Below are 15,094 nucleotides of genomic sequence, written 5' to 3'. Positions count from 1 at the left end.
AACCCATTCAAATCCTCAATGTAATATTTAATTCTAAATAGGAAAATTAGTAGGAGTGCTCTGCTTGCATACAGAACCGTGAAGACTTTTTTTTGCATACTGTCATTACACAATGCTATAAAAATCCTTCCTATTTGTTGTCTTTTAGATGTCTGACACACCTGCATTTCAAGCAAATGTTTCAGCTGGAAAGGGAGTGTGTGTAAAACCTCTAGGCATCCAGCAATAGGTACTGCCTTCATGTCAGAAAATCTGCTATTGATTGTGATGGGAACGGGCTAACTTTAGATGTGAAATGGTCAGATGCTCTCTTCCACCAAAATTAACATGCATTTATTTTAGAAGATAATTTACTATGCATTTTTCACTACCTTCCTTAGAGTTGATGATAGAAAGTATTACCTAAAATAGTAAAGATTCAAGACTTGGACAGAAATCTGTTGAAACAACATGCTACAATGTGGTTGTAGTTACTGTGCATGCAGTGTTAACTCACTGTATAAGGGAGGGGAAGTTATCCCAAAAATACTTCTTTAAAAACTGGGGGAAAAATCTTCAAAAAAGACAAACTGGAGGAATAATTGGCAATAACTGAAAACTGAGCTTGTTACAGGTTCAGATGGAGGGAGCATGGATTTCAGCAGCCAGAGCTGAAGATCCAAGGGGAGCGACAGCTGAAGGGTGTTGGGCAGAGTCCCATGTCACACACCTCCCAAGAGGGCTGGTGGTGTGGGACAAACCCTGGAAAAAGTGGAGCAGCTGGGGAACAAGAGAGAATGGAAGCAAGGAAAAAAATCAAACTGAGAGAGCAGTAAAATACACTGAACCAGAAACTGGGAAATAAAATTAATTCAATGGAAGACAAAGCTAGAAGCACCTGAGAAAAGCAGAGGAACAGTAGAGAGGAAAGGTACACACGAGGCTTCTGCTGAAATATAAGTTAGAGACCAAAATGGGGAGGAACTAAATGCAGAACTGGCAGCTTTTGGTATTTAGTATCCTCTGTAATTCCCTACATCAGAGTAAAGAGAATCCCACCCTGACCAGAACTCTTTCTAGATCATTTAGTTGTTTATTAAGCATATTATACAGTCATAGAAATTAGGGGGGAGACAATGCATTTATTTAAAAATTAGCTGTTAAGCACCTGTGCCTCTTTTTAATGAGTAATAAAGCTCAGAAGACACGGCTATTTTCCACAGAGAAAGACAGCTGTTGCTGGTTATAATCACAAATTATTGTAACAACTAAGAGCTTCCTTTCAAGGGCTAGCGTGTTGGTTGCCACATGCCAGAGGGAAATGCTGCACAAAGCCCTTGTCTGTTCATTTACTCCATGACACATGCCATGTAGCAGGAGAGAAGGAATTTCCTTAGGAGTCATCTCCTACAACTGCTGTACTCTGTACGCTGAGGAAAACCCTGAAGCAAATTTCCCTGAAGCAAGTTTTGCAGACCTGCTTGAGCATGACAACAAGGCTGACTAAAGTAAGGTAACTCCAGCTCCTCTTCCACAACTTCTCCAACCTGAAGATCAGACAAGTTGCTAGACAAGATGCTTCCAGTAAACTTGAATGATATGCCTGTCTTTAACTACAGGTCTTTTAAACTCAGCATTCACTTGCAAAGCAAGCAGAAAATCTTATGGGCATCAAGATTAACCTCTAATCCACGTAGTCCTTTACATGAAGTACAGCATCCTGGAAGGTGGCTGTTATCAGTGACAATGCTGTTTACTTGCACTGTTTGGCCATATCTAGATGTCAAGCCACGCTGGCCTGGGGCTATAACAGCACAACATAAGTGACTGCTGTCATAAAGACCTGCCTGTCTAAAATGGAGAAAAGATGAGCCAACAAGCACCATGAAGGTGGGTGCTCTATACACCATACTGAATTGCCTTCAACTGCCCAGGTTTCAGACACAACAAGATAGCTGCAGTGCAGCAGAGAAAAGAAAATAATTTCATTTCAAATGAGACTTTGTATTATTCTTAAAAAACATCCTCATAATCATGAGATTGAGCTTTGCAGTGTTACTGCTCTCTGTACAGAAGTCAGAGGCCCACAGCTGTATAATCCTGTTGGCACTCGTTAAGAGTCTGGGCTGCTGCCATCATGACAAAGCACAAGTTGATTTGAGGAAATAATTAGGATATGGGCAGTATTCTCCACCATTTCAATTCCTACTGCACCGTAAGTGACTGAAGACGTGCTGCAGTGCACATCCAGGAGCAGCATCTGCCTGTATGCGAGATCATGACCAGAAGGCCATGAACTGTGAGCTGGGCTTACAGGGCCTTCCTCACCCACAGCAGCAACTCTTTTAACAGCCACTCCAGAAGCAATATGGGGTCAAAAGTCAAAGTCACTCTGGAAATTACATCTTTTGACACTTTTTTGAAAGTCAAGACCTCCTCTTGCAGTTTCTTTCACAATAACAAGTAAATAAATTTGCCATGCTCTTGGTAATTTCCAAGATATACAGATTACTTTCTAAACAAATGCCTAGACTCTTTTTTTCCTCTTCGTTCTCCATTTTAACAGCAACACCCTGCACAAAGGTCTAAATGCATCAAGGCCTCAACCTATGTTCCACTCACAGCTTGCTTTCTCCTCATGAAACACTGAATTTTGTATAAATGAAGGAAACTGAAATATGAAATGTTACCAAAACCAACACAAAAATCAATATATCCCCTGACAGCAGTTTTTTAAAAAGTATTTTTAGAAAAGCAGGTCTGATCTGTAAGGGCAGGGAGCCAAAAGCCCACTTCATGAAGAATAGGATTTGAGTAACCTAAACAACATGCTGGAGACACTGCTCCTAGACTGAATGCTGAACCAGAGATGTACAAGTTAATAAAAGCCAGTGCTGTCACATCTGGGGTTTTCAGGAGATTCCTCCCCTTGCAAAGTTCAGAACCAAGAAGGGATAGTTAAGAGCGCTGGTGACATTCCTTCATGTCATATTATGCCGGGAAATTAAAGACTTCTCTCTCAAAGAGTTTTTAATAGAAAATATTCTACATCTTTCATTAGAAACAATTTCTTTTTTAAGTCATTGCACTAGTGCCAATGGTGTCAGTAGATGAAAACCCCAACAAAGGAAAGGCACAGCTTCCAGCTTTAGCACTGTATATATTCAGTATTATTGTAACAGTTCTTCATGAAGTAAAGGCTCTCAAATCTTTGAGTTATGCGGGATTTCCAGAAAGAATAAGGACTTATTCACAAGACAACTAATCCTGACATCTGAACAGACATTCCAGAGTCAACCCCGTTCACAGCAAACAAAAGAGAGATTACAATGCAATGATAGTGGCCACAAACTTTGGCTTCCATCAGAAAAAAAAGCTTCAGTACTCACATTTATTTTGCAAGAAGGACAAATTAAACTTTAATTCAAAAAAGCAGCACAATAAACAGTTTGGTCTAGAAACAGGATTTATGTTTCTAGGACAATCAATAAGACTAAATTAAAAGCATTGAACAGACTTGAAGAAATATTACTTAATAGGGGATGTTATTAACATTTGAAATCCTGGATATAATGATCTGAAATTCTCAAGTTGCATAGAGAGTGTATATGTTTGTGACATTTTTTTCTACTACCTGGTCATATTCCAGTGCTCCTGGGTACAGTGGCCATCCAAGAAACAGCTCTGCAATCACACACCCTAACGACCACATGTCTATGGCTTCACAAAACGGCAATCCCAGTATGATCTCTGGTGCTCTGCAAATTAAACACGGTTACTGAATATTTTTTCCTTAGGGAAAAAAGGTGAATCAACAATACAACATGACAAAGTAAAAAAACAGAACCAAATATGTTGTTTGAAAACACAAGCTAAATATTGTAACTAAATCATAACATCAAAAATTGCTTTTTTTTAAATCTACATAATCCGTGGTAAAATGTTGCAGTTCTGCCATGTTTTTCTCCTACAAGTAGCAGTTTGCTACATACACCAAAATAACTGATATGCCTGAAAAACAAAATGTCACTGATTCAACATTTTTGCCTTTCCTCCAGTATATCCTGAATGATTTGTCCACTCAGTGTCATATGCCTGTAACTACATTCTAAACACAACATGGTCTTTTATCTCAAAAGCAAAAAACCAACATGTTTTAACCTGGAAATACACTTGGACCCTCCCCAACTGGACAGTACACGTAAATCTATTTAAAATATCAGTTTAATTACGTAACTGCAAATCCCCTAATACACTCAAATTAGTTCAATGTGATCAATTTTTAAATCACTTAAATGAAAACCACTGCACTTGCTAGAGATCAGGTCTTATTTTTCCCCTAAAACATATGTGAATTATTTAACCAACAGCATCTGAATTTATTTCTGTACTCAAGAACCAGAAAAATTGGTATTGACACAGCTGCTAAAGGGGCTTTTAACATTCCTGTTCATGTGGAACAAAACTCAAGTATTTCACAGATATCCATTTTAATTGCATTTGTTCTTTTCAAACCTTCTGTCCCATTTCATTCCAGCTATTAACAAAAGGAAAAATAACTAAAATATGCATGATGATATAGAAAGAGGCCTGGAGACATTAAGTATTATTTAAAGCTTTACACTATAAAGTAATTTACTTTTAAGACACACAATCTGTTGTTAACTTAATATGCCACAGAACAGTAGGAGGGTGGTTAAATCTTACAGGGTAATTCCCACTACAGCTGGGCAGAACAGCAACAGTCAACTGACCAGGTAACACACTAGTGGGGAAAACTGCAGTTTCTCACCTGTGTAAAAGCTTAAAAATCTTATACTTCAGTATATGGTGGTGTATCACATTGACATTCCACGTACAAACAGAATCTCTGACCATGGTAAACTCCGACTACCTCATTTATCTTCTCCTCTGACATCTACCTTTATCAAAATACTTTTTAATTCACCAAAATATACTGGTTTGGGAATAAATTCCTATTATCATGCTACATTGGGACAGAGAAGCTATTCTGTAGTACACAGTAGACCAAGAGCTGAAACATCTTGATTCCTTTTCACAAGGGGTAGTTGGTAGAGGCTGTATGTAGACATACTCCGAGCTGCAGGGATGTGCATTTATCGTGTGGGAAGGACTCCCAACACTCCGCTCCATTCCTGACCAATGAAACTACCCAGGCTTCTGCTACGGAGAAAATCTGAGACTTTCCACAGATAAGAAAGTCTACAGGACAGGATATTCTGTTAAATATTTATGCACTTTCCATTCATTCCAGTTCAGCTCTTCCCATCCTTGCCACAAGCCATTTCGGATGTGATTATATGAAGGAATAAATCTTGTCACCCTGGCAGTGAAACTGGAGAGGCTTCTTTTTCCACTGCCTCCAAAGATTTGATTACAATAAACTTCTAGGGATCAAACATAACATATTTTCGTAATGCAGGATCATGACACTGCAGTAAGTATTAGCTAGTTTCGTTATCTGAGAAACAAATTTAATATATCTAGATGCCACAAGACTAGAATTAGCCGTAAGAAACTCGTGCGTCCAGCCACTGGCTGGGTGCCAACCTGTGCATGGTTGTTACAGATCTCTGTTAAAATACACTTCCTTTTGTTGTATTGTGTTACAGCCCTGAATAGTTAATGGACATACACACAGCCTATGGATATAGGGGCTTTAACAAATGCTTCTGCTAAAATAAGCTCTTTAAAACCTCTTATATTTACTCAATGGTTAATATGTGCACCATATAAAAATAGCCACAGTCAGTCAGTCTGCCTCTTTTGAGGGACAGGGTTCCCAATAGATGAAGGATAAGGGTAGATAGGATGACAAAATAAAAACCCCAACTTCTTCTGTATTTCACAATATAATAGTCTTCAGCTTTTCATGGGTACCAAGGAGTTCTGTGACACCAATAAAAGTGCTAACAAATCTAAGGAGAGGGGAAGCAGTTGAGACACCACCACTGCTCCTCTCTTCCCAACACTTGACCTACCACCCAGAAAGAAAAGGGAATAAATGTGCTCCCAAACAGGGCTGCCCACACCTCACTATGCTACAGTGGCCAAAAATAATTTCTGGCTAGCCTTAATTAGGAAGATAAAGAGCTGCTGCTCCACAGAAATGCCAAGTTTGCCATTTTTCAGGTTCAACATCTATTATGGCTTCATGCTGGTCCTTAAAATGGAGCAACTCTCCCATAGCAGGAAAGGTTATAAGAGAAAAGAGAACTTGTACTGGATTTGAATATGTTTAGATTGTTGCGAGTTGTTTTCTCTTTCTCTCTCTCTCTTTTAAATTGCCAGTTACAATCTATTTGGACAATTGGGGAGGAAAGAGTTAAAGAGGAGGGAGTAATTCTTCCATTTTTATTTTTTAAGATGAACCACAGTTGTTTTTTCATGTAAGAAATATTTTTGCATACAACTTAAAAGAAAGCTATCTCCTTTCCTACCTATAACTATAGGCATTAAGTGGTAGGAACTCCAGATGTCCCAACATAGTCACTTTAACATCAGATTCCTCAAAGAAGACTGTAAATTAGTACTCCTCTCCCTCAAAACACCACCACACACACACACTACTGCTTGGTATCTGCTGCAGATGACAAGGTGCTCGTTACACCAGAAGCTATTGTAGCCCCCATCTTCGTAAACTGCATCTGTTTTCCCATGCCAAGACATCAACCAGGAGAAACCAGAATTTTCTGCATTTCTTAAGGATACCAAATCCTACTTAAATGAAATTAAAGGCAAGATTTTACAGAGAAAGCATCTGTTTCCTTCTTATAAATGCTAACTCCTTGTCAATGTTAATTGAACGTTAATTTCTTATTAATGTTAAATAAACATTAATTAAAATGTTAACAGAAAACCTTTTTTAGAATTTAAAATGCAATACTGCCACACTGGAAAGATTCACTTCATTAAGCAATAATTCCTTTGTTAACACATCTGAAACTTTCCTTTCTTGCTTGACACAGCAAAGCTCAATTCAGCTCTCTTGAACCAGACTTTTCAATTGGAAATATGTAAAAAGATGGAAGATGCAAATTAATATTTGCTTCAGCTGCTTCTATAGTCACATGTAAATTTATTATATCACAGACCTTGAATATATGTATTATTTTATAAGGTTTTGTAAGCTTATGAAGAAAGTAACCACAACATTTGATCTGTTAACTTGCTTAAAGGGCAGAACATTTCATAAAATAATTTAGCTTCAGCATGTTAAGACAGCTTAGAATGAAGCAGCAAAATAAGCACATTTGAAGACAAGTTAAATAATTCCTTGAGAGTTAAAAACCAACCAAACAAGCAAAAACTACACAAAAACCAAATCCTTAACATAATAAGAGAAGAATTCTTCCAACCTTTATACTGGGGGAACAAAGACTAAAAAGCAGGAAGTAGCCATATTAAAAAAGAAAAAAAAGTCATTACAAAAATTGTAATAAGTCAAGTCATTTCAAATGGAAATTACCTAGAAGTCTTTGGTCAGAAATCCAATTTAGAACAAAAGTTAAAGGAAATAGCTAAAAATCAACAGTTAATGTGCATAACACCAACTGAAGAACAGTATAAAACAATAATAACAGCTTCCTGGAACTGCTAACCTTATGAAAAAAAAAAAAATCCTGTTGAATGCACAAAGAAATTTCTCAAATAAGTTCCCACTGACAGTCCTGTACAAATTATATGTACTCCCCCACATATCAAGGACATGACATTAAAAACTAAGACATTTTTATTTCTATTTCTCTTCTGGAAGTACGAAAGGGTCAATGTATCTGCTGTCTACCACATGCCATTGTTTTATTTATTGACCACCAGGTTGCCACTCTCCAGATGAGAGAAGGGTATATAAATAGCCTTCCTCCCCTCTTGTCTCCCACTCCTTTCAACACATCCATGTGATTTCTCTCCAAGCCTAAAACTTTTAGTCACCACTTACACCAATTTCCATGCCAGAAGCTGAAGGTAGCAGAGCCATATGAGGAACACAGAGCTGCTACTTCTCCCCAGGTACTATTGCCTACTCCAGAGATGCTGGACATTGGGAATGCTGGTATATCCTTGCCAGTGAAATTCCCTTCAAATAGGCATCTAGGCCCTATCAAGCCATTTTGACTTTGCAACTTGAAACACTCTGAGTAATTTACACCCTGCTCATATAAGCTAAACATTATTGCCCCTCATTACCACTGTTCATTGCCACGATGTCAAATACTTCATAGACTGATAGGCATCATAGAATGGTTTGGGTTGGAAAGGACCGTAATGGTCATCTAGACACTTTCCACTAGACCAGGTTGCACCAAGCCCCATGCAACCTGGACTTGAACACTTCCAGGTAGCAGGCATATCTCTATTTCACTTCATCTGCTCAGGATACAGCACACTGGCATCATTTTAATGAAAACTTATCCAAATAAGTCATCAAAAGGGTAGGATGTTGATCCACCCTATAGAGAGCCACCCTATGGCTCAAAAGAACTCATGTAAACCAATCCTGTTTGCAAGAGTTATAGTCACAACGAATTATGTACCTGACCCCCACTACCCCTACTATCTTAACACAAATATTCCATGAAAGAAATAACTAGATAAGAGTTGTGAGATGTGTAGTTCTTCTTCTAAAGAAAGGAAGTCTAAGAGGAAGATCAGATGCAGTGATGAAGTTAATGACAGGTGGCAATGGGTGCTGTAACAAGAATTCTCAGGTACAATTCATTTTCTTCAGCTACCAGTCTTCATCATGAATGAGGAGGAGCAAAAACCCTTCTAAGAGCTGCAAGAACATGGAAAAGACACTAGGCTAGAGAGATCCAAATCAAGGTGGAAACATTAAAAAAAAAAACAACCCACAGGCAAGTATGCTTCAATAACCTGAAGGATGCGATGGAAACGAACCATAGAATGACAAAATCTTTGAAATCTTTGCTACCAGTCTTCATCATGAATGAGGAGGAGCAAAAACCCTTCTAAGAGCTGCAAGAACATGGAAAAGACACTAGGCTAGAGAGATCCAAATCAAGGTGGAAACATTAAAAAAAAAAACAACCCACAGGCAAGTATGCTTCAATAACCTGAAGGATGCGATGGAAACGAACCACAGAATGACAAAACCTTTGAAATCTTTGGATGATGAAGGAAATAAAGAACAGTTTGTTCTCTAGTGCATTTGTGATGGACTTCAGAAGGAATTTCAAAATGCAATTATGCCAAAACAATGACGGGCAGTAGAGCATACATGATGTATAGTAAACCATTGTGAAAATTAATGTACATTATGCATTTATTAGTTAAGTCCCATAAGAATTAACAGGTTATAAATTAGCCAACTTTATAATTTAAAAATCTAGACAACTTTACATATTACTCAAGAAAAATATCTTACAATTGGGAGCAAGAGCAATCAGGATATCAGTATTTATTTTTAACGGACAAAGACATCAAAATTATTATGCCTTATATAAACTAGTGATATTCCCTCACCTTGAATAGTGTGTGTTCACTTTTGAATTCTGTGTTCAGTTTTGGTCACCCCCATCTGAAAAAGGACACATCAAATAGAAAGGACGCAGAGAAGGACAATATAAATTCAAGACTTGAAGAGGCTCAGTACAAGAGGAAACCCTGTTAGAACTGTAAAATTTCAGGAAAAAATGAACGATCATTAACTTGACTCCAGTTATAGAAAATAATGGAAGAGAAGCAGCCAGGTGTTTCTAATGTCCTGCCTCACTACGGAAGATCAAGGAATCTCCCACCTCCTTTGAGATTAAAAACTGATCTAAATATATAAAGATTTTTGCTGTTTTTTTAAAGCCAGAATAAATCTTTGATTCATGGGCTACTGTTGAGGTAAAAAATATTAAGACTATTCAAGAATGGATCAAGAGAAAAATATCCACAGCGGTGGATTAAACAATAACGTTTGTATCAATACACAATAAAAACAGCCATTGGCTGTCCAGAGGTGATAGAAACTTGCAGCAGAAGATACTGAAGTACAACTTTCTGCTATCATAATTTTTTTCCATCAAAATACCAGGATAGATCACAGATCTAATCACATATATATCTCTCATTTCCTACATATTAAAACCACTATTGTTGCCCAAAGATAAAGGCTACTCAAACAAATCTCTTGATCCAGACTAAAAAGTGTCTACAATCTTCTTCATGGTCAGATTAATTTTTATTCATAATGTCACTCTGTTAGAATAAGAATTATGTCAATAAAATTTATAGAAGTATTTTTAAAAATCATGTTACAGATAAGATAATCACTTGAGTGTTTTCTTTGGGTTTTTTCTTTAAGAACATTTCCATAGTTGAATTGTTTCTGGCTTTTAATCCCATTGAGATGTTAGAATACAGACTTGTAGTGTTATGTCTTAAAGTACATTTGGTCTCTGAAATGCAAGTATAGTTCACCATGCCAGACAATGAGCCTTTATCCCCACCCTTTTAAAAGAATTATTGCTGTGAATCTATAATGCAAAGCTGCATTATAGATTTACATTCACAATTCTGGCTTTTCGTGCACATTTTTCTAGTATTCCTTTAACTCTGCTATGATTTGGCATTAGGAAGTACATAACTAGCAAATTCCGAGATATATAAATATATATATATATATGTTTTTTTAAACTCTAAGAAGGTAAGAGAAATTAAACTGAAAGCAAAAACTGTAGTGCCCACAAACAGACACTAGAAACATTAGTTAAACTGGATGGGGCACCTGTATCTTTGAGGTGGCAGGAAAGAATCAAAAATACCACTTTGCAATTTAGGGTTATGTCACCATATATCACAAAACACAGGGAGAACAAATACGTCCAGGAAGATAAGTTATCTCCTCATTCATAAAGTCATTCTTCCTTTGAAGGAGTTTGGTGCACTACCAAACCCTCACATGGCAAGTGATAGTGAAGACAGGAGGAAATTAGTCACCACATCTCCTGTAAACTTCTAAGGCCACTGTGTTGCTGTGTTGGTGTCCACAGCACCGTGCAAAAGGAATTCTCACTTCCTGGTAGAAAAAAAATTCATTTTAGCATAATAAAACTTTGTCATAGAACTTTCAATGGCTAGAAAAGACCTACTGAACAACACAGCCTTCCACTGCTAAATATAACTTGCCAGACTGTCAATGCAATGATCAGTTTAACTTTGAACCTGGATCTGACATAGAAAACGAGATAGGTTTTAAAAACCTTTCTGTAGAGAGTGGCCCAAATATGTAAACACGGACAGAAAGAAGCAATCATTGCAAAAAGAGTTTATTTGAACATAGGGCTTACAGCTGAAGGGGAAGGAAAAAAAAAAAGAGGAGGAAATCAAACCAGACAAATAACAAATAAATCTTAGGTAATTTTGTAAAATAAAACAAAACTACAGGCAAGCTATCTTTGTGCTCTTTCCTGATACTGAAAAAGAACTTTGTTTTGAATGAGCCATCACAAATTTTAATCTAATACACCTTCTCCTACCACTTAAAAGAACTACTAAAGATAACAAATATTTATTCCTTTTTTTTTTTTTTAAGCCAAGAATGATAAAAAAAGTGATTGCAACAGATTCTTTTCCACTTATTCACTGTCTCAAATGAAATTAAAACCAGGAGATGTTTATGCTTCTGCCTTGTCATGATTTTATTTTTCCTCAGAAAGCCTGCAACTTACCAAATGTATGTATTTCATACTTACGTACTTCAGATTATAAGCAGCTTCTCAATTACATGAAAATTAAGAAAAGTAGATACTGATGTAGCAATATAATGAAAAAAATTGTGTACAGAGAAACTCTTCAGATGCTTTACTGGTAAATAACATCTGCCGTTGAATACATTTCATATACATTTTAAATAGCAAAGTGTCAATACTTTAAGCAGCAAATGAGGTTACTGAGGTAAGTGAATTTTGACAATATAATTTGTGTGTTTATGCTTGTGTGCTGCACTCTGTGAAACTTCCTTGCATGGCATTATCCTTGAGAGCTGGGGGTTGCAAGAGATGGTCACACAGTCCTTGGCTCTGCCCTCACCTACAGAGGGGACTGTGCTCTGCCTATGCCTATCTAATGGCATAGATATCTCATTTTATAAGATGGTCTCTATTGTACAGTGTGTTGTTTCCAGACATGCCTCCTCCCTGTATGCTACAACCATCTTTGGGAGTTTTTTCCCCTATCCTTTTCTTCTATTGAGGCAGGGGGGAAGGTAGGATGGGAAGGGAAAAGAAGAAACACCCAGAAAGAAAACCGAAACATCCAAAATCCTGTGCCAAGTAACTCAAGCTGAGCTGCTGAATTGTCCAACCTAGCTTCAAATCAACTTACTTGGAATCCAGAGAGAAGTCAGGGCAAGCACAGCTAACAGTGGAAGGCTGTGCAGTGGGGAAGCTGGCCTCCACCTCAGGAGAGTGGGCAAGCACATGCACTCGAGGAGAGGATCCAGTACTAGCAACAATTTTCAGCTCTGAACAAGCACAACAGAAAAATAAGAACAGCACAGTCTGGGAGATTTCTAGGCCTCACAAATCAGAGATGCCAGATTCAATTAAGCACACACAGATACACAGGCCCTTTGCTTTGTTAGGTGGAATATCAACTTTATCAGGGTCTGCATGGAGTTAGCAGTGCCCATAACACACCAGCTGAAGAACAGGTAGGGAGTTTCTACAAGACAGCAGTAAACACAGCAGTGTCTGCTCATAGCACCTTCGCCAAGAATAGCAAGACCTTGGAAGTCAGTTTTGTGCAAAGGCTTCTTGTGCTTTCACCCCCAATGATGACACTTTTACATCTGGACTTCTGTGAGGGTACAAGGTCATGGTGGTCCTAAAGAAGCACACAGCCTGATCCCACTGTAAAAACCTACAAAAGGACTCCCAGCAGGCACAAGGAAACAGAAAGAGGTATCAGTTTCTGATATAACTGATTAGCATAAGGGTCTCATTTATTTATATTTAAATCAATTCTTATTTTGGCATAGTTCAGGCAAAATACCGGAGAATGAAAGGATAAGGCTGTTACATCCAGAATCATGCAAATAATAAGACATTACTTTATGATAATAAGACACAACTTAAAAAAAATAAATAAAAGACGACCAAAGAAAAATCTACCCTGAAGACACAAACAAAAATTCCTTTCATTCTGCAGCAACACTTGCAAAAGAGTTTGCCCTCCAATGACATGCCTGCCTGCTGCAGGTCAAAAACCCCTGAAACTATGTGAAATCATACCCAGCCTACATCTGTTGCACAACAGTTCTTCAGGTAGGCACACTGCACTGGAAATGAACATGCCATATAGATACCCCAGACGGTAAGAAAATCTGCTCACACCCGTCTTCAATGTGAGAAGATTTTTTATTTATTTTTCACTGCTGATATGTGCCCATCTGGATGATGCATAGTGATGCTTCAATGAGATTTTGCAATTGGGACTGATAAATTTTTACTTAAAATTACATTGTTTGAATTACAGAAAGCTCAACAAAAATCAACACAAATAATCCTGAACAGGCAGAGCAATACTCATCTCTCTCAGACCTCCACATCATTCTGTATTCACAGGAACTAGTATTTTATTTCCCTTCTTTATTAATACTAAATAATACTAAATAATAATATCTTAACAAGTATGTTATTAATTTATTACCTTATTTACCTTCTTAATAATGTTCTACATAGTATTGCAATAAGGCTTTCACAGTCTGTTAGCCTGACTTGCAGACTGAAGGTTGTTGCCCATGATACAATCCTGTCCTCAAAGAAAAAATAGTCCAAAGGAAAAAAAATTAATTAATTTTAGAAAAATATCAGTATTTTCATTACAGAAAATTCAGGTACTTATACTGGATTGTAAAACATTGTCAAAAAAAGGATTAAATACCGACAACATCATCGGGATAAACAGACAGTAGACTTGTTGAAGTTGTTTTATTTTAAAAGAGAAACAAGCTAAGAACTTTAAGATAAATAAATCAGTATAATTATTTTAAAATGTTTAACAGTAGCACCTTATCATTTAAAATCCAAATATTCAAAGCATATACAATTAAAAGAGAAGTCGTTTCTAGCAAAGAGTCAAGTGCTGACGCCATAGCTCCACATAGGAGATTCAAGTCCTATTCACTAAATAAGTGGACAGCAAAATCCATTTCACTTTGGATATTCCCTTATATAAAATATTAACTAGTCATTTAATAGCTATGTCAGCTGCTAAGTGGGGAAAAAAAAAAATATATAGAAACATTAGAAGAAAGTTATGCCAGAAAATGTACAGAGCAGCAACTGGGGCAGGTGGGTTAACTTACATGTAATCAAATCTGCTTTCTCAAGGTTAAACTAGCAGAGACTTTTTGGTGAATAAAAATATTTTTAAACACTTCTAGGTACTGAATGTACTGGTATATTCATAACCAACAGGTATTTATCTGGCACAAATGTTTATTGGCATCTGTTGCTTCCAGCAACAATGCAGAAAAATAAGCCCAAGGTACCCATGTTCAACAACCTTAATTTAAATTTGTGTCCTGCTCTCATGATTTATGATGCACTGGCAAGTGAACTGACTGGCTGACCTGGTGAGTTTTTCCCATGCAAATTTCTATGATTAGATCCCTGGTGTAAATATGACACTACCAGAACAAGTCACATCTTTGCCCACTAACATAATCATGGGTTAAATACTGAAGAGCATAAGCTTTGGGTCACTGCAGAAATCCTCTCTCAGGGTTCAGAGAAAACTAAGAAATTACATTAGAAACCATAAAATGTTGGGTTGTTTTTTTTCTCCCCCAGTGAACTAAACCAGTGGACTACCAGGGAAAATTATGCAAGTCTATTTTGGCTGGTTCATAAGACCTCAGCCTTCCAGGATGCCACATCACCTGCTTGCACTGCAGTCAGCTTAAAGAATCCATACACAACAGCATCTTCACATGTTTCACTCCAGCCCTGAACACCACACCAGGACCATGCTGATGGTTTCTCCCTTTTTCCTCCTATACTTAGATAATTTTCCTCTCTGGTTTTTTCCTATTTTTCCCTTCCCTGGTATCCCACTTTAATTTATTTGTCCTTTCCTGCTG

The 15,094-nt window shown here is 37.3% G+C and overlaps 1 protein-coding gene across 1 annotated transcript in view; it reads right to left on the bottom strand.

Moving 5' to 3' along the window:
- HIPK3 (homeodomain interacting protein kinase 3) overlaps positions 1 to 15,094 on the bottom strand; it is a 57,864-nt gene that overhangs the window by 17,147 nt on the left and 25,623 nt on the right. The window contains exon 2 of the mRNA XM_010004259.1: positions 3,614 to 3,737. Coding sequence (XP_010002561.1) covers positions 3,614 to 3,737 — 124 coding nt within the window. The remainder of the gene's footprint in view (positions 1 to 3,613; positions 3,738 to 15,094) is intronic.

Source organism: Chaetura pelagica, unplaced genomic scaffold (genome assembly GCF_000747805.2).
Source record: "Chaetura pelagica isolate M959 unplaced genomic scaffold, ChaPel_1.0 scaffold119, whole genome shotgun sequence".
Lineage (NCBI taxonomy): Eukaryota > Metazoa > Chordata > Aves > Apodiformes > Apodidae > Chaetura > Chaetura pelagica.
Note: the sequence above shows the minus strand (reverse complement) of the source record. Positions and strands in the feature narration are given on the sequence as shown.